Source organism: Arabidopsis thaliana, assembly GCF_000001735.4.
Source record: "Arabidopsis thaliana chromosome 1 sequence".
In the NCBI taxonomy this organism is placed as follows: Eukaryota; Viridiplantae; Streptophyta; class Magnoliopsida; order Brassicales; family Brassicaceae; genus Arabidopsis; species Arabidopsis thaliana.
Genome location: NC_003070.9, coordinates 20,604,306 through 20,627,772, shown reverse-complemented (window position 1 = coordinate 20,627,772; position 23,467 = coordinate 20,604,306). Strand labels below are relative to the sequence as shown.

General features: G+C 35.5%; 7 protein-coding genes, 2 long non-coding RNA genes and 1 other non-coding gene across 18 annotated transcripts; 5 read left to right on the top strand and 5 right to left on the bottom strand.

The window, feature by feature from the left end:
• Positions 1 to 259: 259 nt before the first annotated feature.
• AT1G55290 (2-oxoglutarate (2OG) and Fe(II)-dependent oxygenase superfamily protein) lies at positions 260 to 1,744 on the top strand. Its single transcript, NM_104404.4, has 2 exons — positions 260 to 887; positions 992 to 1,744. Exons 1-2 carry the CDS (start codon positions 376 to 378, stop codon positions 1,563 to 1,565), a joined length of 1,086 nt encoding a protein of 361 aa, NP_175925.1. The 5' UTR covers positions 260 to 375; the 3' UTR covers positions 1,566 to 1,744.
• Positions 1,745 to 2,978: 1,234 nt separating this feature from the next.
• Positions 2,979 to 4,843, top strand: AT1G55280 (Lipase/lipooxygenase, PLAT/LH2 family protein). 2 transcript variants are annotated; one of them, NM_001333698.1, is made up of 3 exons: positions 2,979 to 3,390; positions 3,577 to 3,933; positions 4,010 to 4,834. In NM_001333698.1, exons 1-3 carry the CDS (start codon positions 3,105 to 3,107, stop codon positions 4,672 to 4,674), a joined length of 1,308 nt encoding a protein of 435 aa, NP_001322969.1. In that variant the 5' UTR covers positions 2,979 to 3,104; the 3' UTR covers positions 4,675 to 4,834. The 2 variants fall into 2 exon arrangements, with proteins under 2 accessions (NP_001322969.1, NP_175924.2); NM_104403.3 differs by having other exon boundaries at positions 3,143 to 3,390; positions 4,010 to 4,843.
• Positions 4,844 to 5,053: 210 nt separating this feature from the next.
• On the top strand, positions 5,054 to 5,235 carry MIR5635b. The gene has a single exon (NR_139362.1). It is a non-coding gene; the product is annotated as a microRNA ath-MIR5635b precursor (primary transcript).
• Positions 5,236 to 7,626: 2,391 nt separating this feature from the next.
• AT1G55270 (Galactose oxidase/kelch repeat superfamily protein) lies at positions 7,627 to 9,819 on the top strand (the record flags this gene model as incomplete). 2 transcript variants are annotated; one of them, NM_104402.4, is made up of 2 exons in its annotated part: positions 7,627 to 7,913; positions 8,202 to 9,819. In NM_104402.4, exons 1-2 carry the CDS (start codon positions 7,848 to 7,850, stop codon positions 9,438 to 9,440), a joined length of 1,305 nt encoding a protein of 434 aa, NP_564684.1. In that variant the 5' UTR covers positions 7,627 to 7,847. The 2 variants fall into 2 exon arrangements, with proteins under 2 accessions (NP_564684.1, NP_001320632.1); NM_001333697.1 differs by having other exon boundaries at positions 7,637 to 7,951; positions 8,202 to 9,440.
• AT1G08047 lies at positions 7,892 to 8,221 on the bottom strand. Its single transcript, NR_139361.1, has one exon. It is a non-coding gene; the product is annotated as an other RNA (long non-coding RNA).
• On the top strand, positions 9,532 to 10,449 carry AT1G08043. 2 transcript variants are annotated; one of them, NR_139360.1, is made up of 2 exons: positions 9,532 to 9,623; positions 9,914 to 10,449. It is a non-coding gene; the product is annotated as an other RNA (long non-coding RNA). The 2 variants fall into 2 exon arrangements; NR_139359.1 differs by having other exon boundaries at positions 9,532 to 10,449.
• AT1G55265 (DUF538 family protein, putative (Protein of unknown function, DUF538)) lies at positions 9,768 to 10,460 on the bottom strand. The gene has a single exon (NM_104401.2). It carries the CDS (start codon positions 10,445 to 10,447, stop codon positions 9,920 to 9,922), a length of 528 nt encoding a protein of 175 aa, NP_564683.1. The 5' UTR covers positions 10,448 to 10,460; the 3' UTR covers positions 9,768 to 9,919.
• An 846-nt stretch (positions 10,461 to 11,306) lies between these two features.
• AT1G55260 (Bifunctional inhibitor/lipid-transfer protein/seed storage 2S albumin superfamily protein) lies at positions 11,307 to 13,200 on the bottom strand. 2 transcript variants are annotated; one of them, NM_104400.5, is made up of 3 exons: positions 12,645 to 13,200; positions 11,859 to 11,963; positions 11,307 to 11,727 (listed from the first exon to the last, which is right to left on the bottom strand). In NM_104400.5, the coding sequence occupies exons 1-3, from the start codon at positions 13,108 to 13,110 to the stop codon at positions 11,615 to 11,617; spliced, it is 684 nt and encodes a 227-aa protein (NP_564682.2). In that variant the 5' UTR covers positions 13,111 to 13,200; the 3' UTR covers positions 11,307 to 11,614. The 2 variants fall into 2 exon arrangements, with proteins under 2 accessions (NP_564682.2, NP_001185235.1); NM_001198306.1 differs by having other exon boundaries at positions 11,337 to 11,718; positions 12,645 to 13,163.
• A 1,923-nt stretch (positions 13,201 to 15,123) lies between these two features.
• On the bottom strand, positions 15,124 to 20,820 carry HUB2 (histone mono-ubiquitination 2; the record flags this gene model as incomplete). Of its 5 annotated transcripts, NM_001198304.1 has the most annotated exons (20): positions 15,363 to 15,644; positions 15,774 to 15,936; positions 16,014 to 16,216; positions 16,302 to 16,439; positions 16,589 to 16,675; positions 16,783 to 16,855; positions 16,954 to 17,148; positions 17,224 to 17,300; positions 17,524 to 17,591; positions 17,788 to 17,816; positions 18,089 to 18,236; positions 18,317 to 18,503; positions 18,590 to 18,709; positions 18,797 to 18,880; positions 18,975 to 19,165; positions 19,334 to 19,501; positions 19,575 to 19,805; positions 19,893 to 19,980; positions 20,080 to 20,241; positions 20,446 to 20,743. In NM_001198304.1, 20 exons carry the CDS (start codon positions 20,557 to 20,559, stop codon positions 15,471 to 15,473), a joined length of 2,700 nt encoding a protein of 899 aa, NP_001185233.1. In that variant the 3' UTR covers positions 15,363 to 15,470. The 5 variants fall into 5 exon arrangements, with proteins under 5 accessions (NP_001321104.1, NP_001185233.1, NP_001185234.1 ...); NM_001333696.1 differs by lacking the exon at positions 17,788 to 17,816 and having other exon boundaries at positions 15,124 to 15,602; positions 17,524 to 17,595; positions 18,076 to 18,236; positions 20,446 to 20,820; NM_104398.4 differs by lacking the exon at positions 17,788 to 17,816 and having other exon boundaries at positions 15,395 to 15,602; positions 17,524 to 17,595; positions 18,076 to 18,236; positions 19,575 to 19,799; positions 20,383 to 20,559.
• Positions 20,821 to 21,361: 541 nt separating this feature from the next.
• On the bottom strand, positions 21,362 to 22,881 carry AT1G55240 (proteinase inhibitor I4, serpin (DUF716)). The gene is made up of 2 exons (NM_104397.5): positions 22,248 to 22,881; positions 21,362 to 22,012 (listed from the first exon to the last, which is right to left on the bottom strand). The coding sequence occupies exons 1-2, from the start codon at positions 22,756 to 22,758 to the stop codon at positions 21,588 to 21,590; spliced, it is 936 nt and encodes a 311-aa protein (NP_175920.2). The 5' UTR covers positions 22,759 to 22,881; the 3' UTR covers positions 21,362 to 21,587.
• Positions 22,882 to 23,467: the final 586 nt, after the last annotated feature.

Sequence of the window (23,467 nt, the reverse complement as noted above, 5' to 3'; positions counted from 1 at the left end):
TCTGCCTAGAAATTGAGATTCTAATTATCGGTCCCTCCATTTTCTATCCTGAATAGTGAATACGTGCAACCATGTCTACCTTTCATTACATACACAATTATGAATTATGTCATTTTTCAAACAAAACAACCCGAAGCTAAAACAAATGTGTAGAGCCTCGTAAGTAGTTGCCGTCACGATCTTCCTCTTCATCTTCTTCGTGTTCTTTCTATAAATTCTTTTTAGTCTTTGTATCAAGAAGCTTCCACAGCTTTTATAAACACTCATTGAGAAGAAAGAAAAACGTCAAGGGATTAGTCTAGGTTTTGGCTTGCCCCGGTTATCTAGAAGAAAGTTTTTATCAAAAGATACAATCTTTTTTTGTACCAATACGCAATGAATCAAACACTCGCTGCCCAATTCTTAACCCGAGACCAAGTCACCAACTTTGTTGTACACGAAGGTAACGGTGTTAAAGGCTTGTCTGAGACCGGAATCAAAGTTCTTCCTGACCAATACATTCAGCCATTCGAAGAGAGACTGATCAACTTCCACGTAAAAGAGGATTCAGACGAATCCATACCCGTGATCGACATATCAAATTTAGACGAGAAGAGTGTCTCCAAGGCCGTATGTGATGCTGCAGAAGAATGGGGTTTCTTTCAGGTGATCAACCATGGCGTGTCAATGGAAGTTCTTGAGAATATGAAAACAGCTACTCACAGATTCTTCGGTTTACCGGTAGAAGAGAAAAGAAAGTTCTCAAGAGAGAAGTCTTTGTCAACGAATGTGAGATTCGGGACGAGTTTTAGTCCTCATGCTGAGAAAGCTCTCGAGTGGAAAGATTATCTGAGCCTCTTCTTTGTCTCTGAAGCTGAAGCATCACAACTCTGGCCTGACTCTTGCAGGTTAATATGATAAAACGTTATTTTTCTAATTTAGAATATGTTTTTAATTATCCCTTATAATCCATAACTTTGTCATTGTTTGGTTATTCACATTTTTTTCTTAGGAGTGAAACGCTAGAATACATGAACGAGACAAAACCTCTAGTGAAGAAACTCTTACGGTTTCTAGGCGAGAATCTGAACGTGAAAGAGCTAGACAAGACCAAAGAGTCATTCTTCATGGGTTCAACACGTATCAACCTCAACTATTACCCTATTTGTCCCAATCCAGAACTCACGGTTGGAGTCGGACGTCACTCTGATGTTTCCTCACTCACAATCCTCTTACAAGACGAGATCGGTGGTCTCCACGTTCGTTCTCTCACCACGGGGAGATGGGTTCACGTGCCTCCAATCTCCGGATCTTTAGTCATTAACATTGGAGACGCTATGCAAATCATGAGTAATGGTCGTTACAAGAGTGTTGAGCATCGTGTCTTAGCTAACGGTTCTTATAACAGAATCTCTGTTCCTATTTTCGTGAGCCCGAAACCAGAGTCTGTGATCGGTCCTCTTCTTGAAGTGATCGAAAATGGAGAGAAACCGGTTTATAAAGATATTCTTTATACCGATTACGTGAAACATTTCTTCAGAAAAGCTCATGATGGGAAGAAAACCATCGATTTTGCCAACATTTGATTTCTTCTTGTTTTCATCTAAAGAGTTCTTGTACTAAAAAGATTCTTGCTAATATGTTACTTTGGTGTAACTAAGCTTAAGGTTAAATTTCGGTTTGTTTCGATGATTTTGGTTTCTCTGTTATTACTAGTAGGCAGCCCGTGCTTTGCACGGGAAAATAACAAATACCAATAGTATAGTATTTTGTTTCTTTGAAATCTGCAACTATTACACTAATGATGAATGTCACAGCCTCACAAAATACAATTTGTTTAGTATTATTTTATCGAAATACATTGATTGGATGTATTACACATTGCTCTGTAACTCTCAATAGAAGTCTTTCTCAACTTCACCCAAATCGTGATATATATATATATATATATATATATATATATATATGTATGTGTGTGTCAAAATCAAAGAAACTTTCATTAGAAACAACAAAGTATCTTACATAAATACACTAACTGTCTCAAACATAGAAAAAAAAAAAGAGAAAGAGTAGATAAAGAAAACAAAAGATATACTGAGCTATTTTTTCTTCTCCAAAAGCTTAACAATAATAATGATGGAGAAATGAATAACCTTCGAATCAAAACGCTTTTAAAACTTGAACATATAAGAAGGTTTCACATTAAAATCATTTTGCAGACTACATCGTGGAAGAAGATGCCAAATCATGCCACTCATCTCTCAAATTGGTTTTCTTCTTTTGAATTGAAACCCCCAAAACATTTGCATCCATTTTGTTTCTATACGATTCTCGCAAACTCATTTGGTCATTTTGCATTTTGTCGAGCAGGGTGCATAGAAAATGTAAATAGATAAGACCAAGTAATTCGCAACAAAGAGCCAAAGTTTTAATGATATTCATACCAGCGATTAGGTGGACCAAACTCAACGTGTCGTGGGGAGTTAACATCGTCCATCACATTAGGCATCACAAAAGTCTCAACTTTCATTGTTTATGTCATCTTTTTGTTTCTCTGTTATACAAATTTTGAAGAAAGAATGGACGATCTAAAGTTATAAGAAAGGAGAGAAGAAGAAGAACATGAACCTGTTTTTATTTTTGTAAAAGAGGCTTATACGGTTGCCATTTAGATCGTAATTTAACTGGCAAATGGATTGAAAGATGGGAGAGAAAGTGAAGAATCTTAAGATCGTAGAAGGAGCAGTTGCTAAAAAAGTGGTCAGATTTTTATTTATTTTTTGTCAAAAAAAATTCTGTTGAAAAATAATAGTAGAAGACAGTGAATTGTTTTACGAATGTGAAAGACCAAAATTTTAGACTTAAGCATATGTGGCAAAAGGAGAGACACGCAGTTTTAGGAAAAGTGACTCTTGATTTAGTATAATTAGATATAGCAGCCAATCATATTAGCAATAGTTTTAGATTTAAATTAACCGTTTAGCAACAGTATCATAAAATTCAAAAGTTCAAAATATATTTACGGACAGAGTATGCTGCGACAAAACTCAATTAACTTGGGGTATCCCCCGGTTTTGTGACTTGATTTAAGATTTCGATTTGGTTTGATTTTCGGTTTGGTTCAAATGTGGAACTTAAAAGGTGACTCTCTCTCTGTGTCAGAAGTGTCTTCCTTTCCTCTGCATTCTCTTCTTCTTTGTGCCGTGTGGGTGTGGCATTTCTCTTGTAGCGACAGGAATTGTGCCAGAGCTGCAACAGCAATGGCGACGGAATCAATTTTTCTCAAGCCTGTATCTTTCGCATGGTTTACGAAAAACCCATTGAATCAATTTCATAAAAGAAGACAACTTTCCTATCGAATTCGTCGTTTTCGATTCGGTGTAATTTGCTCCAAGTCATCTGATTATCAAGGTAACCGCCAATTTTCGACTCTTGTGATAAAATTCGGAACTTTCAATTCTTTTGCTGTCTCAATTGGGTTGTGATGGTTCTGAATGATCATTGGAGTTTATGTCAAATTCACTATTTTTCTTGTCTCTGATTTTGTTAATTCAATCATTGGAATGTTCAAGATGTTACCTTTGGTTCTGTTTTCAGATTTCCAGAGTTATGCAAGACCTTTGCGTCTCTTACCAGCAGAAGAAGTGAAAGTTTTTAGAGGGAATCCATCTTTCACTGTGAGCGAATCTCGATCTCTTTATAAGGTTAAGCTACAGACAAGTAATTTGTTTGGTTCAGGGATTAGTGATATGAATGCTAGAGTTCTTATATGCTTGATAGACGAAAAGGGCGATTCGGTATTACAGACAATACCTCCAAATTTGTCATCTTTGGATCCAGAGGTTGTGGAAAATGGTGAAAGCTTCAGGTTTCAGAGGGGCTCTCTTGATGAATTCTCATTTGAAGGACCGAAACTCGGCAAAATCAGAGCTTTTTGGATTGGTCTTGAGTCTGGTTAGTTTCTGTTGGCATAGAACTTGTCTTAGTACATAAATTTTGTGATTAGAGATACTTAGCTTTTCATATTTAGGTCAATGGAGAGTTGGAAGAGTGAGCTTGTGGGTGGTTAATCCTCGTGGTAAAGAAACCGAGGCAAAAACCTTTTGTTACCGATATGATTTTGAAGTTGATGAACTCTTGCTTGGAGAGAGCAGTGACCTATCAATGGTGGAACTTAGACCTAGCCGTATCACTGAACTCGCTGACTCCGATCAAATCTCTTCGTCTTCAGCTCTGAATCTTGACCGTACTATGGTTTCCAATGAGGAAAGCATGGAAGAATACGCAAACTTGAAACTCTCTCTGCTACTCTATGATGCGGTTCTCATCCTTCTTGGAAGTTTGGTCTTTTCCTTCTCACTTGGTGAAAACTCCGCCATTGCTTTCTTCTTCGGTGGAACTATGGGATTTCTCTACTTATTGCTATTACAGAGATCAGTTGATGAACTGCAAGTACCGGGATCTTCTTCTTCCGAAAACTCCAATCAGATACTCAGCGGGGGACTCAAGATTCCGGTTTTGAGCCTTGCATTGGCCATAGGATTAACGGTTTTGGCCATGAGAGGACACATTGGAGGAGAGATGACTGCATTTGCAGTCACACCAAAAGAGATAGTGGTGGGGACTTTGGGGTTTCTTGTATGCAAAGTAGCCGTTATTTTGGCTGCCTTTAAGCCCTTGAAGGATGGTCCTTAAATCTTAAGAGAACCAATGTTCTGATGCTGTACATGACTTTGTTGTATATAACAGATATGTAAATAAGAATAGATACATCATGTGATCATACATGTATATGTATACCATACATCACATAAAATGGAAATCGATATTTTATAGATCATATAAATGTATATATACATTCATTGGGTGGTCCATTGATCATCATTTTACTCAAATCAAATCATGTATCGATATTTACAAAGAATATTGTCTTTTTAGTCGTTAGGGATTTAGATAGGGGAAAAATATTATTTAATACCTGAACTTTCAAAAAGTGGCTAAATTAATCGTGAATTCTTAAAATTGCCGTTTTATACCTCAACAAAAAGTTGACTTCTAATTTAACTTATAAGTTATCGTTGACCCGGTCAAAGCGACTCATTGTTAACACTTCTTAACAGCTCTCCTAACAGCGTAACTAACAACTGTTTTCGTCCTTAAACCAACGATAACGGCTGTTAGGCCATGTTTTGTAAGGGCTGTTAGGAGCGCTGTTAAGGAGTGTTAACGGTGAGTCGATTTGGCCTGGTCAACGATAAATTATAGGTTAAATTAAAAGTCAACGATAAATTATAGGTTAAATTAGAAATCAACTCTTTGTTGAGGTATAAAACGATCATTTCAATAGTTCACGGTTAATTTGACCATTTTTGAAATTTCAGGTATTAAATAACATTTTTCCCATTTAGATAGTAACTGCAGATTTCGAAGGTTAGTTTGTGTTTCTATCATAGAATACTTTGATTTCATTCCATCATATGTTGGTATAAGTTCACCAACGTAGTGTGATTCTTATACAATTCTATGTGTTATTAATTGACTTTGACCAAATGTTTTTGTAACATTTTTGAAGAATACATAATGTCAAGGACATAAGAAAGTGTAGGCATATACCAAATCAATTTGTTTTCTTTAGGGTTTAGTGGGATGTCATTGTCAAAGAATTAATTGGGCAAGCCATGACTATGATTAAAAGTAAAATTAGGGGTAGAAAAATTATCATGGGTAAGGTTTTAATTTCTGAATTTAAGATAGACACTTTTATATCATAACTACTAACTACCATTATGTTTATGAAATTATGGTCAAATTTACTTTTATGCATTTGTATAAAAATATATAAAGTGGTGTTGAAAAATCATCTCTTAAGTCGCAACTCTTGCCTGTTGCCATCATTGGTCCATTGACATGCATATAATTTATGCTTGACACTCATCATCTACCTTTCTATTTTCTTAAATAACAAATCTATTGTTACTTGTTTTTTGGGTCAGAATGCTCAAAATACTGACCCAATAAGTATCTAGAAATAGCAGAATATTGTTTCTACTGTACGTAAGGTTTGGTTGAAAAGGATGAGCTAAATGTGAATAACAATGCCGTTTTTGTTAGGTTAACCATACTAGTAGTTGTATTGTATACTTATATTAGAATTGTATGGTATTGTGTGACATTTTTATATCAATGATATATTTTATGTTTGTGTGTCTGTTTGCATGCATATAATCTATAGTCTCAAATATGCTAAACAGTTTTTAATATTTACATGTAATGTGAACTCGAAATTTCTATCGAAAACATACTAATGAAGTTTGAAGAATATTAATTTTTGTCGATCAAGTAGCCTCTAGTTTACCCAAAATAAAATTCACTAAATTTTGTTGGGGTAACTTGTCATTTTTTTTTTAATATAACTTGTCGTTATTACCTTAGTATCAACGAAATATGAAATTATCTCTAAGATCCCTTATGAATTCGAAAATCTCCCATTTCACGCTACCACCAATGGAGGCTCCCCTTGGGACTTTGCTGCTTTCACTAAACGTGGAGTGACATTCGACTGTTTTCTCTACGATGTACTCTGCAGTAGTCTATACTTATCAATTCAAAAATATCACACTTATACAAAAAACAGAAAAATTGCACAAACAACTATGATTCATCTAAATATTGACTACATAAAACTTCGATTTATAACTTATGGTTGGCTCTCTTTTTTTCTTTGTTGCCTTAAAGAGAAGAGGGAACATTTTGATAAATATCCTTGTACTCAATTATTATTATGGATAGACATATCGTTTTGTATGTATTCTACATCTAGTATTTGAAAATTGTGGTGTATGTATTCTAAATATTCCGTGTCCCATTCCATACGACAAAATCGTCCCCTTCTTTTAAATCTTTTGATGAAGTGGTTGAAAAATTGACATATAATTAAATGTATATGAATTAAATTTATTGGTAGATACTATATAGTCCAAACATACCATTCGTAAGGCATCAATTAGCTTAATTTGTTGTCCAAACAATTTATATTTAAATACACTGACAGATTCCGCCCATTTAATTATAAGTACAACGGTTTTAGTTGCTTGTCCATTTTAAATATTTTTTTACTACAATAAAAACATATAAACTTGACGATTAATATGAATTTCATCCAATGAAAAAAGTCTGAAAGAATCATAATTATGTGTTAGAATGACTGATATGGTTTGAAATACCAAATCAAAAACTTTTGTTTTCCACTTTCCAACAAAAAGTTAGCGCATATTGACATGGAAATAATCAATGTTTCTTTCCACCGGTAAATTATTATTCACAATCTTTAGGTTGCTCCCTTAAATAATTGACCTTTATAATTTAACTAAAAGTAATATAATTTGGATTACATATATAGTTTAATTTAATGTGTTTTACAAATACACATTAGTATGTTTTTGGGTTAATCTTACAAATGGTTGACCAAAGAAAAAACAAATCTTACACCTTTTTTGACTATTTTACTAGCTCCATTAATTTCAAGGTCGATAATAAAATATAGTATTAATCACATTTCATTCAATAAACTCTAGATTCTGTAATAACAAAAAATAAAATAATAAAACACTAGATTAATAATAGGTATTTAATACCAAAGCTTTTACTTTTGTTTCCCGAGAAGAGAGAGAGAGAGAGACCTACCAGTCCCATTTTCCGTGTTCAGAGAGCGAAGTGGAAGGTGGTTCACGTTTTCGTCTAATCTCCGACTATCACTGAGATTGGACCATTTGGTTTCTGGGTTTCTTTTGGTCAGATAAAGTTACAAGCTTGAGAATTCTCGATCTGTGGTTTTTGTTTCTGTTTCTTATGAACTTCGAGTTTTGAAGATGGATCTATCTTCTCAACGACAATCCCCAAATGGTTCTAGGGGTTTTCGTCTTCAAGCTCCATTGGTAAAGTTCTTACCTTTCTTCGTTTCTCAATTCCATTGGTAGGTTTCGCTACAAAAACCCATCACGCGTTTTCTGGGAAATGTTTAGACTTTGACATGATTCTGCTTTTAATTTCTTCAATTTGTTTCCTTTTTGAGAAACCCTAGCTAAATTCTCCAAATTTGGCAGTTTTTGACTCTTATTCCGGAACTGTTTCTGACTATATATCTGCCCTAAATTGCAAAATGCATCTTTGTTAAATCATTATGGACCTTCTCTTTTTGATGTTCTGAGATTGGAATCTTGCAGGTGGATTCTGTATCTTGTTATTGTAGAGTAGATTCCGGTCTTAAGACTGTTGTAGAAGCAAGGAAGTTTGTTCCTGGTTCAAAGCTTTGTATTCAACCTGATATCAATCCCAATGCTCATAGACGTAAGAATTCTAAGAGGGAGAGGACTAGAATTCAACCTCCGCTTCTCCCTGGCCTCCCTGACGATCTAGCTGTCGCTTGCCTTATCCGTGTTCCTCGTGCAGAACATAGAAAACTCAGGCTCGTGTGTAAGAGATGGTATAGGCTTGCTTCTGGGAACTTCTTTTACTCTCAAAGGAAGTTACTTGGGATGTCTGAAGAATGGGTTTATGTTTTTAAAAGAGATCGTGATGGGAAGATCTCGTGGAATACGTTTGATCCTATCTCTCAGCTTTGGCAGCCGCTTCCACCTGTTCCAAGGGAATATTCAGAGGCTGTTGGGTTTGGTTGCGCTGTTTTAAGCGGTTGTCATCTTTATTTGTTTGGAGGTAAGGATCCTTTAAGAGGGTCAATGAGGAGGGTCATTTTCTATAATGCAAGGACGAATAAGTGGCACAGAGCACCGGATATGCTTAGGAAGCGGCATTTTTTTGGTTGTTGTGTTATAAACAATTGTTTATATGTAGCGGGTGGGGAGTGTGAAGGAATTCAAAGGACACTTCGCTCAGCTGAGGTTTATGATCCAAACAAGAACAGGTGGAGTTTTATTGCTGATATGAGTACAGCAATGGTGCCTCTGATCGGTGTGGTTTATGACAAAAAGTGGTTTCTCAAGGGTCTTGGGTCTCACCAACTAGTAATGAGTGAAGCTTATGACCCAGAAGTTAATTCATGGAGCCCGGTTAGTGACGGGATGGTTGCTGGTTGGCGTAATCCGTGTACTTCTCTAAACGGTCGTCTTTACGGATTGGATTGTAGGGACGGATGCAAACTCAGGGTATTTGATGAATCCACGGATTCATGGAACAAATTCATGGACAGTAAAGCTCATTTGGGAAACTCGAAGTCGCTTGAAGCTGCAGCTCTTGTTCCTCTACACAATAAGCTTTGTATAATCCGGAACAACATGAGCATGAGTCTGGTTGATGTCTCGAATCCTGACAAAAACAACCCTCGACTGTGGGAAAACATTGCCGTAAAAGGACAGTCCAAGAGCATTCTCAGTAATATATGGTCGAGTATTGCAGGGAGAGCTTTGAAGAGCCATATAGTGCATTGTCAAGTGCTTCAAGCGTGACAAAAATGTTCTGAAACTCAACAATGGAGCCAATGTTCAGAAGAAATCAGCCACCTTGAGCTTCCAAGAAGGATACATATCTGACTCAAGAACTGTTTCAGTCTTTCAGAGTCATGCAAAGGAGAACTCACGTCTGGCCTTTAACAGATCACAGGCGAGACGAAGAGAGAGCAAGACAGTGAGGTGGGTTACATTTGTTCACCATTTCTTCTGGTGTTAAAATCTGTGTTAGTATTTATAGGAATCGCTTTAATGGTTTTGGCAATTTGTTATAGCATTTTGTTGACATTTTCTTCTGTGATTTGTAAATCTTAAATCTTTCTTCTCTTTGGGCAGTATAACATAATCTGATTCGAATAATTAAGATAGTATCTTTTCCAATTCGAACCTATATCTACGAAACCAAGCAAAATACTTCTGAAATACAAAACTATAAAGGGTGGAGGGAATGTTGAATCTTGAGATCGTTTCAGGTGGATTCAAGAGTCTTGAAGATTTAGGTTTCTTGAGCAAGAAGGAACATTTTCGAACATGGAAGCAGGTAAAGTCTTGGACACAAATCCGACGGAGAACACAACCGTGGCAGAGCTTGGATCCGATTCCATGGCGGTGATTGGTAGCCAAAGGAAAGCTTCTTTAGCTTGGATTCCACGGACGTCTTTAACAGATCCGTAACTGAGTTTTCCGGCGATATTCTTGCCGTAGAAAACGAGTTGATCGGAGAACTTGACGTAGCAACTGGAAATCAGGTCAACGGTGAAATCGCCGTCGTCGGAGATAGTGTACGATTTGACGTTGTTGGGAAGAAGACCTTTCGGGAATCCGTAGCGTGGGAGAAGATCGTGGATGTCATCGGCGGCGAGAGATGGACGGTCGAGATTTAGAGAAGAGAAGAGATCGAGGTCGTTGGATTGAGAGAAGATCGGACGGCGGAGATTTAGGGAGGAGGAGAGAGATAAGAGAGAGAGGAAGAGACAGGAGAAGAGTGCAAGCAAAGAAGAAGCCATTGGTGACCCTATGACTGACACTGAGAGAAAGGAGAAGCATAATATAACAGAAACGTTGAGGGTAAATTGGGAATTCAAAGTTTGTAAGACTCTGTAGTTTGACTTGCCACGTGTAAGACATTCACAGGTTCGTAATTGGTTAGAGCCTGAGATTTGTTTGGGATGTATTATCACACGCTCTATTATATTGGGCCTATTGTGGATATCATTGTTGGTCCAGTTAGAAAGACCCATAAGTTACCCAATGATCCAAATTTAGTACTCTTCCTACTAAAAAACTATCCTAACTATTTTTAGTACTCATCCCATCAAATTATATGGGTTATATTATATATTTATATGATATCATATTAAATTTATGATTTTTCAACTCTAAACTAATTGGACAATAAACAAATTAGTCAATGTACTTTATATATTACTCTACGTGTCATCACTTTTTGGCGGTGAAATTCCTAAGATATGTTAATGAACCACCAATAAACATGAAACTTTTGAACCTTGGCTCTACTAAAATAGTCGAAAGATAACTTTGAATGCTATGAAAAAATGGCTTACATGGCCATGTGACATTCTTTGTAGTTCTATCGAAAGTGGTAACTTATAATCATTTTAAGCATTAGAGTATGATTTGTGAAGAAATACAGAAGTAGCTTTTTTCAAGAAAAAATGTTCAAACACTAATAGTATTTTAATTTGGGGTCACGATTGGTTGCAGAGTTTTGAAAAATAAATCATGAATTCATAATTCTAAATGAAAGATTTGTATATGATACTTTATGTGAAGCTATGCAGAGTAGAGGAAAAGTATAAATTATGATGGATATACACTTCCTTTTTCTTTCTTTTTTGTTATTCAGTGGTAACAAATAAAAGTTCAAACTAAGAAAGACAAATGAAAACATTATTTTTACATCATTAATTCTATAAAATATAAGATATACAACAACAAAAAAACATAGTAAGTCGATAATCCATAAAATTCACTAACGTACAAGATCAATTGGCAACAACGAAATTAAAATGTACGCTTCGTGATTAAAAATTAACCAGTGACTCATTTACATGCATATAGATCGCAAACACATGCATGTGTCTCATATATAAATAGATATCTTATAAGTTATTGTAATAATAAAGCAAAGGAACATTAAAGAAAGGAAGTAATTAAAAGAAGATGAGAGAAACTAGCAAATATATTAAAAGCTCAACACCCAACCAACTCTTCTCCTTCCATCCATTACTCTTCACTGGTTCGGCTTTTCCTCCTCCTGTCCCATCTATTTATATCATATAAAGAAATTATAAAATCTGTTTATTTTAATTGTCACTGATTATCGATCTAATTGTTTATGATCGTATTAGATAATAAAACTGTGAAAATCAATTAAAAATAACCAAAGTTAATTACCTTTATGAATTTGTGTAGGAGATGTGGAGTTGTAGTTGTCTTCAATCCTTCCTAAGTTCTCAAACTCTTTAGCCAATGTTGAGTTACGAGGTAGATGCAGAATCGCTTTACCATGCATAAATCAAATATGCAAACAAACAAAAATAAAATATGTTAACTAACTTAATTTAAAACTTCACAGTAATTAATAAAAAATTGTACTAGGTAGTAAAAAAGGTACTTATCATTAGTTTATCAAATCAATGGAATTTAAAAATTATTTCCATATGGTACGTATAACAACTAAAATGAAGAATATTTCATAATCTAAATCATAAAACTGTACATTGTACTATGATTTACCTAATATGGCATATCCAAAATTATATCAAAACTAAAATAATGAAAACATAAAAGAAGAAAATATATTGTACATGCTAAAGCAATTCATAAATAAGAATACTTCATGATCATAAAAATAAAAAAATGAATACTTCATATGTTGTGTATAATATATTATAAACTTCTGTCATTTCCATATAGTATATCAGTTAAATGAAGAATTCTTCATCATATTAAACTGTACATTGTACTATGGATTATATCTAGTATGCGATCTCCAAAAATCGACTTTAAAAGGTCAAAACTAAGAAGAAAAAAAATCAATATGCTTATCATTTATAGATTCTTGTAAAAAAAAAAAAAAGCTTCAGAAAACTTTTAAAAAATCAAATAAACTTCAAGCATATATGTCTTATTATACATATAATAGTAGAGAATATAGAAGAGAGAGACATAAAGACTTACAAATACAGTCAGTGATGTTAGGAGCCGTGATATGACAAGCGGAGGGAAGATGAGCGGCTAGGGTTGCGTTAATCTTGATACCAAGTTGAGGATCATCTTTGTCTCTGACCAATATGCAAACACACTTCTCACTCTTTCTTATAACTTGGCCAAACCCTGCACAACAATCTTTTGTTGGAGCCTTGGCGTCTCCTCCAACGTACGGAATACACGTGGATAGTTCTATGAGCTGGTTCGTACACTCCTCTCTGTCCTGAGCAAGATCAGAGTTTCCAAACCCTAGCAACATGGAGGTTATCACGATGGTTATGAATAGGGTTCTTGTTGATTTCTCCATGGTTCGATGTGTTGTGTTCTCTCTAGATAGAAACGTGTCCTCTAGTCTCTTTGTATGTTCGTGTATATATATGGCTCTGTCCTCTGTGACTCTGTGAGTGTCGACGTATTGGTTGGATGATGGGATCATTTATTGCTCAAGATAATAATTTTTGAACGTGTGTATATTTGAGTGTTAATAATGGCTTATACAGTTTTTTCAAAGGACTCAGCCAATCTATCGGTCAGAAAATGAAAACAATAAAAACGTTGAGCATATCAAATGGACTTAAACTGGTTGTCTGATTTTATTAGCGGGTTATGTGGTTTAAACTTTAAAGTATTTTTTTTCCTTAAAAACACAGTCTTTTAATAGTTAGTGTTAAATGGTAGATATTTGTTTTCAGCCAAAGAAATAGTTTGTCCATATTATAACTTTTGCCAACTGGTTTTTACCGGTTATATAGTTTGATAAGATTGAAGAAATAGTGTCAATTTCTAAAAGTAGACAATCCACAGTACATGCATGTGGGTCAATATATATTTGAAAAGATCAAGGGTAGAATCTCTAAATCTGTTGAGGATATGTATATGTAAATAATTTTTTAAAACCACTAAATCAAATGTCTCATATATACAACATTTGGATATTACAAGCAATCAAGCATTAACTCCATAATTTGTTGAATAATGATCCTGAACAATTGGATAGAGATATTTATATAAACATATTGATAGAGATTGAAGGTGGTGTCACGTCGCAACATTTATATTATCAATTAATTCAATAATCTCACCATATTGTTTTGGTGTTATTTTAATCATATTATTCCATTTTTTGAACCATACGTCTGCATATACAATCATAATTTTTACATGTAGGCTAAATGATAAGCCCAAAATTTATGAGAGCAATTAATGATCGTCGAGCCCTAGGAACTCCGCAATTTCGTATGCATGTGATTGTGGTTTTTGAATTCAAGCCACTCGAATTATTGTCCTTTTCTGGCTCTAATTAATTTGTTTAATATCAAGCTTGGTGATCATATTCCCAACTGAGTTATAAAACTACATTTTTATTTTTACCGACTGATCTAAAATTCTAACTCAGTTTCTATTTTGACCAATATAGGTAAGTTACTTTCCTATAGTCTACATGCATAACAGTCGATGAAAACGATAGGTACCTATTTCCCTATATGACTAAAAGATAAAGAGATTGAAAATTTGGTTGATTTTTGATCACTTTTTGGGTACATACGTAAATGGTACATTTAAGGGTAGATTAAAAAGATGAAGACTATTTAATCTTTCCACTACTGATTCAAGAATTTTATTATTTGAATCTAAATACGAATTTTTATCTATCATTACGTACGAATGGACTTTTCATTATAAAAAATTTATTAGCACTATGGCATGTTACGAAGTTTTGGGTTTTGCCCTTTTATTTATTAGTTTCATTTGTTTGTTTGTCCTTTGTTTGATGTACGTAAGCTTCGAGGTTTTTCAAACACGTAAGAAAGTCGTCATGGGAGCAATAGCGGAAGTGCGGAACCAAATGAATGTAACTTTTTTTTTTGTCTTGTTCTCATCAGATTCCTCACGAGATGCATACAGTATACATACAAGTTTGATTTTATTGAGCCAAGTTTCTAAAAGTATCTACATGCATTATGCATAAGAGTCAATTTTTACGTAAGAACACTTTCTGGTTGGCACTAGTTTCTTTCTAAAGCCTCGGTCAAATCTTGAATGGATTTTAATTATTTGGCAAACAAATTTAATCAAGTGGGGAATAACACACCAACATTTTACTCGTTCAATAAATGTGTTTATACGTTTGAAAAAACCAAGTTCAATCTTAAACTTTTGAATTGAAAATTGAAGCCTTTCCCACAGTATTAATAATACTAAAACAGTAACGTAGTCATATCAACATTTCTTAATCAAAGGAGATTCACTACGAAATGATTATCGTAGATATGAAGGTTATATCATCTTCACGTGCATTTAGAGCCTTAAATGTTACCGGTTCATTGGGTCTATGTATCTTTCTACAAGACATTATCTCTACCTAACAATAGATAGCTCACAAAACATCACTTTACTAATCCCAATTATAGAATAGTTTCATTACTATCAACCAACTATTGATCCAATTTTGTTCACATAATTCTATATTGTTTTGAGGAAAATACAAAACCAACTATCTCCGTCCATTTGTGATGTCTATGTCGGTCCCCATGTCATAAAACCAAGGCATAAATGGAGGTAACACAAACACGACTGTCACATACCTAAAACCTACACTTTCTCCATAAAGAACCCACCTAATTTTTCATCACCCTCTTAGCTGGAAAAACCAGAGATTCAGTGTTTTAACCGATACATATATGACATATCTAACTAACAATTTTATGGAAGAGTGGGAAGGAAGATGAGACTGTGTGGACCTTAATTAAGTTTGTTATGTACCAACACATAGTGCATTTGTGTGAATGTTTTGAGTTACATTTTGACAAGCCGGACGTCATTCTGGCCAAAGGCGGTACCGCAGCCTGGACATTTCCGGTGTCGGATCTCTAAGCTACGTTGGATGCATTGCTGGCAGAACAGATGATAACATTTCACAATTACCACCTGCAAATAATGTTTGAAACAAAAAGCGGTTGTTGATATGCGCTGAAAATGATATTTTCTGATGCATGATATATGACTATTGATGATGATTATGACAGTGATGAGAAAGGATTATCGAATCATTATGTCTGCCTTGACAGTGAGATATAGGATTGTTATGAGCATTGTTACCTCTTTAGGCCGATCAAAACATACACCACATTTGAGGATGTTTTTGCAATTCTTAACTTCTTCCTGGAGCCTCACAATTGCAGCTTCTACACTCTCAGAACCCAACTCTTCAAGCTCTTTGTTCAACTCCATAAGCTCTTCCTCAAGCTTCTTCTTCTCCCTCCTGTTCCATAGATAGAATTTATATCACTGTCATAATATAGTAATTGGGTTCAAACAAGAGATCTGTTTTTAGGTCACCTTTCATCATCCAGTTCCAGTTTGATGTCGTCTGTCCTCCTACTGATCTGTTCATATTCCTTTTCGGATGAAGACACGGCCGACTTGAGCCATCTGAATTCCTTGTCAGCATCAGCTACTTCCCATTTGGTGGTTTCGAGGCTGATAACGAGGTGACGATCTTCTTGAATCAATTTATAAGCCTCAGAAAAACAGCCTTTCATCTGCGAACATAAGAACATTAGTAAAAGACACTGATGAGAGAAGTTTTAGAGAGTTACAAAAATTACACAAGAACTCTCCTCTAACCTGTTCCTCATTATGTGCAATCCTTGCTTTAAAATTCTCTACGGATGCATTAACCTGATGGAGCTGCTTTTCCATTACTTGCTTCTCAGATAAGTGAGTGTTGTAAGCATGCTTTGTCTTGACACTTTCGGAAACAAGCTGAAATCATAGATCAAATCAGAAATCTACAAAAGATGTGTTCAAAGGCTAGATATAGTTAAAGTCAAAGATTGGAATTGAGAAAAGATGAAAAAAAAAACAAAAAACAAATCTCAGTATCAAAGTGTCCTATTAACACTAAAATTTACCTTGATATTATAATCGTCCCGCTCAGCCACCTGCTGCAACAAATGTTGGTTCTGTGTCTGCATGTCTTCATAGGCTTGACCTATAGTCTAGAGAAGTAAAGTATTGATGAGAAACGAGCATTTCGACTTTCAGATTTCTAATAAACTCCTTAAGAACATTAAAATAGGAAAAACGAGCAGAAGGATGATTGTACCTCCATTTCAGCAATGGATGCCTCTGCCTCCTGCTCTTTAACTTTAATACCCTCCTTAAGTTCCAAAACCTCCCTGCAAATGAGAAAGCAATATAATACTGATTAATGCCCCCAAAACGGTGAAAAGAATATAATGAATGACCTTGGATGTGGTACCATGAGAGAGCATACCTCTCAGAAAGATCTAACTGAGTCCTCAATTCAGCAATTTCAGCCTTGGCGGTAGCAAGCCTTTCTTGGCAAGCACTCTCAGTCTCATGAGCCGCTTTCACTCTCAATTCAAGAAAGTGTTCATCCAAAACGTTTTTCAGCTCTTCAGCCTGAGCTTGGGCTTTCCGTTGTGAATCCTTGATTTCTGCCAGTCCCCTGAAATTGTAAAGCTCAAATCTCATGTTTTCAGCAAAATTTGAAGAGCTTAAACACACTCAAATGGTCACATACCTGTCATCATTACATTCACGCGTACAGATGCTTGCTAGATTTTGCAGCTGTAGTTTTTCTTTGAGTAGTTTCTCAATCTGCAATATTACAATTTAAATTCAGACTCTTACTGCTAAATTTTCTGGAGTTTCAGTATCCATGAATTCCTAAAAGATGGCAAAAAAACAACTAAGTACGTGGATGAGTTAAAGTGCCTAGGAAACGGTTGGAGAGAGGCATGTAAATAGAGCAAAAGAACATTGTAATTACCACACAAATTTTTTTGGAGTAGATGGTTTTAGGGACATAAAGAAAACTTACTAGAGCCTTGAGAGATTTAATTTCCGCCATCTGTTTAGCACATTTATCCTCCAAACCCTTCTGTTCGTCTGCCTTTGTTAGCATGAGAAAATCAATATTTCAGGGAGCAGTCTACTAAATTAGTCCAATACAAAGGAAAAAAATGATAGTAGAAGCAAAGCAGTTGTATATACAAAGGAGAGAGATTCCACATTAGAAATTCAAAGTTATGCCGGTTAATGTTGCATATAAAAGTTGTAAATTACTCAAAGTCTTTGCACTGACAAGATTGTAAATTACTCAAAGTCTTTGCACTGACAAGAAAAGCACAAAACGGTCAACATAGAATAGCTGAAACTCAACAAAATCTTATCACTTCTCCTCATCTTATCCTAGAAAATAGCAGCCTCTGTCACACTATTAATTGAGTAACCTGCTCCTTACTAGTAATTCATGCAGTGACCAAAAAGTCCATCAAAACAACAACAAAATAAAACAAATTAGATGGCATTTAGGAAAAACAGAGTAATATTGTACCGAATATAATCTTTAAAGCTGTGGTTGCGTTCAAACCTTGTTACTTAACGAAACTCTCAACGATTGAGCTTGTTCACGCAGGTAAAGAGCATCTTGTGCAGTGTCCTTCCACCGTTTCAACTGTGCTTCCATCATTTCCATCTCTTTAGATAAGGTTGATGCCATTGCAATAAACTCGCTTTTAATATCTTGCCGTTCTGGAACATGGAAGATATATTTTAAGAGCACATAGAAAGCGTTGAAAAAGAAATGAGTACTAAAATGGATTGAACATCACCAGAATCTTGAATAGCTTCTTCCGTTTCAAGCTCTAATCCATTCTTTTCAATTATACAACTCTGCAGCTTCTTTTCCAGCACTTCAATTCTAGAACCAACAGTGGTAGTCTTATGGTTGGCTGCCTCTAGAGATTCTGCCCTCAGATTTAGTTCCTTATCCCGTCTCATTACAAAGGACCTTTCAGCCTGAAGCAGAGGTTAGATATGGATAGACGAAAAACTTACTCACATATGTGGGAGAGAAACACTGGCAAATTGAATAAGAAGCTGACCTGAATGGCCTCAGTCAGAATTTTGTACCGGTCCAGTTCAGCATTCCAGTGATGAATTCGATCATTGATCAAACTATACAGTCTAGACGAGTATATATACTGGTCATCCTTTAGTTCATTCTACATCCATTAAGCAAAACATATCACTGTCAACTGCAACTACTGCTCTAAGAAAAGGAAAAAAATCCCTAAATTATATATCCATACCTCAATATCTTGACATTGTCTTGACAAGGAAAGATTATACTCTTGTGAAGCTTGAAGCTCAGACAGACGACCTTCTGCCATTATCTAGAATAATTATTCAATACACATGCTAAGCTTACAAGTTTGGAAGAAAAACCAAAAATTAAAAGATGAACCACACTATTAACGATGTAGTTACCTTTATCTCATCAATGGAGTCCTTCAATTCACGCAACTTCGTTTTATCTACAGGCTTCTCAGGAGAAAGACTTCCATTTGCTATTGCCGGTGATGTTACATGACCTTCACATGCAGCATCCTTCTGCATTTTCAGAGTTATCAATTTTCTTCTATTTTCTTCAAGCTCAGCCTTGATCTCTTCCAATTGACCTTTAATAACCAAATATACTCAATACTCAGGAGCAATTATGAAATGGCATCATGCTAATACTTAAATTCTCACATCCTGGTTCCAGCGTGCATAATGGAAAAGGTGCTACGCTTATAGAAACAAACAGCTGATTTTTCCATATTGTCTAGAATCATGAAATATATAACCTTTAAGGTGTTTAAGCTCGGATTGATCTGTTGAATGGCTGCTTATGTACGCCTGAATCTGCTCGGAATGTTCTTTGTGCCTCACATGTAAAGCATCAATCATCTCACGCAAGTTTTTGGACTCCTCTTTCATCAAATCATTAATGCTAGATAACTGGATGGTGGCATCTAAAAATAAAAGAATGTGAATTTTCAATAGCCGTTAAATTAAAATGAATCGATAATTGGCACACCAACCAACCTTCTGTCGATTTTACAGCATGTAAACTTTGTGAAATGCTTTCAGCTTTCGTCTTCTGTGTATCAATGGTGTTCTCAAAGAGTCCCATCAACTCCATTGTAGAGGAATGACGCAAAGCAAGAGCTTCTTCAACCTTTCTTACTACCTCATCACTCTTACTAGTATCTAAGGAATCTACTTGCAGAAGTCTACATAGAAACGTTTCATCAGCAGCGCATGGTGGAACTGAACCTAAAGTGCATGAAGATAGATAAACTGTTACGCAAATCTAAGCAGCTATTATACTTAAAGAACTGAGAGAGAACTCTTATTTAATACCTCGCTTTTTATCTACAATGTCCAAGTAGTTTAGAGCCTCTTGATTAGCCCCGGCACGAACACCAAGCAAAATCAGGTCATCTACCAACTAAACCGTCATAATGCACAAATTAAACAACAGACCCTCTGAGTTAAACATTAAACGATGCAATTAGTCGTTCTATAAAGACAGAAAGTAACTGCTGACCTGATTCCAAAGCTGGTTCACTGATATAAGTTCATCATCATAAGACGTTTGGTTGAGCTGCAACTCTTGGATCTTGCTTTCAACATCGTACAGCTGTTTCTTCTGCAGGTCTAATTGCTGAACCAGTTTCTGATTCTGTAACTGTAGAACAGTGGCATCAACCTGAAAAAAGGAACTCCAAAGTAAACCACATGTACCAAAAAAACTCACTCTTGCATAGTTCCTTATTTGTATCATTCTGAGACATTGCACACTATATTACAAACGCCAGACAGAGACAACTCATTCACAGATTCCAAAAACATCAATTTCATAATCAACGAGCCTTAAACAGAGAAGCGAGAAGTCACAGTCGAAAAAGCTTACACTTTTAGCTATAGGGTGAGAAGGTGAAGAGTTACGAGCCATGGAATTCGGAGAAACGGAGTCTAAAAGATGAGGCTTCTTCTGCATCGGCTCGTCCGATTCCTGATTCTCCATTAATACTCGAAGAGAAACAGAAAACCCTAAATCAAGATGATCGTTGGTTCAGGCAGGAACTCTAAAGTCGAAAACTTGTGAACACAATATTTGTCTCGTCGACAGAGAATCGCTAATTTGAGTTTTACGGGAGTCCAGAGGCGGAGGAGGTATCGCCGGAGAATCTTCCGAGATTTCTCTAGACGACTGATTTTTATTTTTATGTAACAGATAGAAAACCCTTAAACGACATCGTTAATATGTTATAAGGCGTATTGGGCCTAAACTACATAAATATAAATAGAGTTAAAAAGCCCAATAACGAATTAAGTATTTTATATCGTAGGAAATTATCGACAAATTGAGACGCAAGTGCAATTCTCTTTGTTTGTTTTTGGTTCAATCTCGACGTAATGAAAAGAAAATCTTATTAAATCTTATCATGTTTAAGAAGTTGTATTGTTGTAATGACTAGCGTACCTTTTGGATTAGAAACAAAGTACACGTCACGCATAAGATATGCTGAAATAGCAGAATCATTAGGAGAACATTTTTCTCAAGTGTGGATTTACATAACGTCTTCGACTAAATAACCAACATGTTTCATGCAAAAGGTTAATTAGTTAATTATAGTACAGCTGTTGAATATTTATTGCTTACTATATACTATCATAACTTAAACGTTCAGTTCCCAATGAGCAATGTACACATGGTTTTCTTATGAACATATATATATATATATATATATATATATACTAGCGACGATTCATACTTTTTCTTTATAATTAAATCGAGCGTTAATTATTTGGTAATCGTAGTGGTAGTTTACTTCTATGTTAAAATTGGAACCCGAAACTATTTTACATCCAACAAGGCAACAATTACAAAAAAATTAAAATTAAGCAATTATATGAACCAGTAATAACCAAGTTGAGTTGGTAAGATTACACAGTAATTACGAAGGTCCATGGCTTTAGTAGAATCAACCCATATTTTGTTTATCACACACTGACACACATAACAAATAACATTAACCATCACCACTTTTCTCACATTTTCTGCCCATGTCCAACGAGTTTACCCATTTGGACAAAACTTGTTTTCTGAGTCGACTTCGATTCGAAGTGTTGTTCTTCATCATCTTGGTATGTTTGATTATTGGTGGTTAGACTAGAGTACTCTACGTTTTCACCGTAAACACGATCGAGAATCAAATATAGTGTGACAACAAATAGTGTGTTTGTAACAAATAGCCAACTGAATTCGAGGTTGACCAACGACTTAGCTCTGTGAAGAGCTTCTTCGGTGGAACACTTAACTATTATGTGTCTTCCTTCATCGTGAATATAACATCCCTTGGGGATCAAACTCGGTGTGTAAAGCATGCAACCAATCACAATGAGCCACACGCCTTGAAAGGCTATGCTTGAAGATCTCACAAGGCTCACCAGAAAACTCTTGGGCAAGAAAATACCTTTTGATGTTAAGAATTAAAGTAGTTATTAGTTGATTTGAGAAAGAAAGGAAAACAACACAAAATTTAGAACACATAAATTCAAAATTCAGGATTTTTTTGGACCGTTTATAGAATTGGCAAAACCAACAAGCAACAACATATATATCCCTTTATATATATTATGATATATATATATATACACAAATATAAGTAAATTTAAGATACTAGATTTATTAGAGTCTTAGAACAATACCCATGATTGTGGTAAGGAGAGAGACGAAGATAACGACTTGTAGAATCACATGATATTGTCCCTCAACGCCCATGTGGTCGGTAGAGTGAAAATGAAAGAGAAGTAGCTGTTGACTGAAGGCAGCGGCTGCAGCTAGCATGGTTAGCCCCTCAGAAGCGGCGGCTCTAGGCCGTGCTCGATCCAGGACTAATGCCAAAACGGCATAGACTAAGAAGGACATGGAGATGGAAGAATGTTCGAAGTTGTGGAGGTGGTTCGATGGGATGGTACCATCGACGTCAAAGGGATGGTGTCTTCTAGGTCCAATGAAGAGCTCCATGGATATGGAGGCTGTTGAAGATAGCATGATTAAGTAGAGCTCTAAGTGTCTGAGCTTTGAAATTGGGAACCATGTTGATGAACTGAATGTGTTTGGATGGAGACAAAAGAGTTTTATGTTGTTGAATAAGTGCCATAAGCCAAGTGCTACGAAGGCAAAACCTGGCAAAACATGTCCTAAAAATGATCCCATGTTGTGGGTTTGTATTATGTCTTAATATGATATTTTGTTTCTATTTAGAGAGAGACAATAAGGGGTTTTGATTGTGAACAACAATGATTGATTACTGGATTGGTTTAATTAATAAGAGTTGAGGGTGATGTCTAGGGATTATGCATTTACGTGTACGAATACGTATCAATAAACCTGTATAAAGTATTTTTCATTACTTGCGACACACACAAAAAGATCATCACTTATCACGTGTAATCTTGCTTGTTTACTCTGAGCGTACACATGAAGTAGGATGAGAAAGACAGGTCACGCTTCATAAAATACGTTTAATTCATTTAAAACTTTCATTTTAAGTTTAATGAGTGTGTCCATGATTATTATCAATTCATTATTTGTTTTTTGCGTTGGAAAATTCTTATCTGTTCTTTAACATCTGGTCAATGAACTTATTCAGCGGACGTTGAATAACAAATTTGATGTCTATGAGGAGATTTCATGAGGATCCACTTCCGTATATGCATGTAGGAAAGATCTATATATAACCGATAACGTAATAGTTTAAATTAAGGGTAACGAACAGATGATAAACATAAAATACGTACCTTAATGCAAGCCTAAACCCTGTCCCCATAGAAAATATGAGTCGTCCATTCCTTTGTATGCATTTTCTTGATGTTGTAATATTTAGGTGTGCTTGCTGTTTTCCTTTAAGGCTTGGATTGGTTGA

Coding starts and splice junctions, on each gene's coding strand:
- AT1G55290 (NM_104404.4), top strand. CDS start 376: ATGAATCAAACACTCGCTGCCCAATTCTTAACCCGAGACCAAGTCACC. Junction 888..991: donor CTCTGGCCTGACTCTTGCAG/GTTAATATGATA, acceptor TTTTTTTCTTAG/GAGTGAAACGCTAGAATACA.
- AT1G55280 (NM_001333698.1), top strand. CDS start 3,105: ATGTGGAACTTAAAAGGTGACTCTCTCTCTGTGTCAGAAGTGTCTTCC. Junction 3,391..3,576: donor CAAGTCATCTGATTATCAAG/GTAACCGCCAAT, acceptor TTCTGTTTTCAG/ATTTCCAGAGTTATGCAAGA. Junction 3,934..4,009: donor TTGGATTGGTCTTGAGTCTG/GTTAGTTTCTGT, acceptor TTTCATATTTAG/GTCAATGGAGAGTTGGAAGA.
- AT1G55265 (NM_104401.2), bottom strand. CDS start 10,447: ATGGCTTCTTCTTTGCTTGCACTCTTCTCCTGTCTCTTCCTCTCTCTC.
- AT1G55260 (NM_104400.5), bottom strand. CDS start 13,110: ATGATCCCATCATCCAACCAATACGTCGACACTCACAGAGTCACAGAG. Junction 11,964..12,644: donor TAACATCACTGACTGTATTT/GTAAGTCTTTAT, acceptor TGCATGGTAAAG/CGATTCTGCATCTACCTCGT. Junction 11,728..11,858: donor TCCTACACAAATTCATAAAG/GTAATTAACTTT, acceptor TGATATAAATAG/ATGGGACAGGAGGAGGAAAA.
- AT1G55240 (NM_104397.5), bottom strand. CDS start 22,758: ATGGGATCATTTTTAGGACATGTTTTGCCAGGTTTTGCCTTCGTAGCA. Junction 22,013..22,247: donor TCTCCTTACCACAATCATGG/GTATTGTTCTAA, acceptor TAACATCAAAAG/GTATTTTCTTGCCCAAGAGT.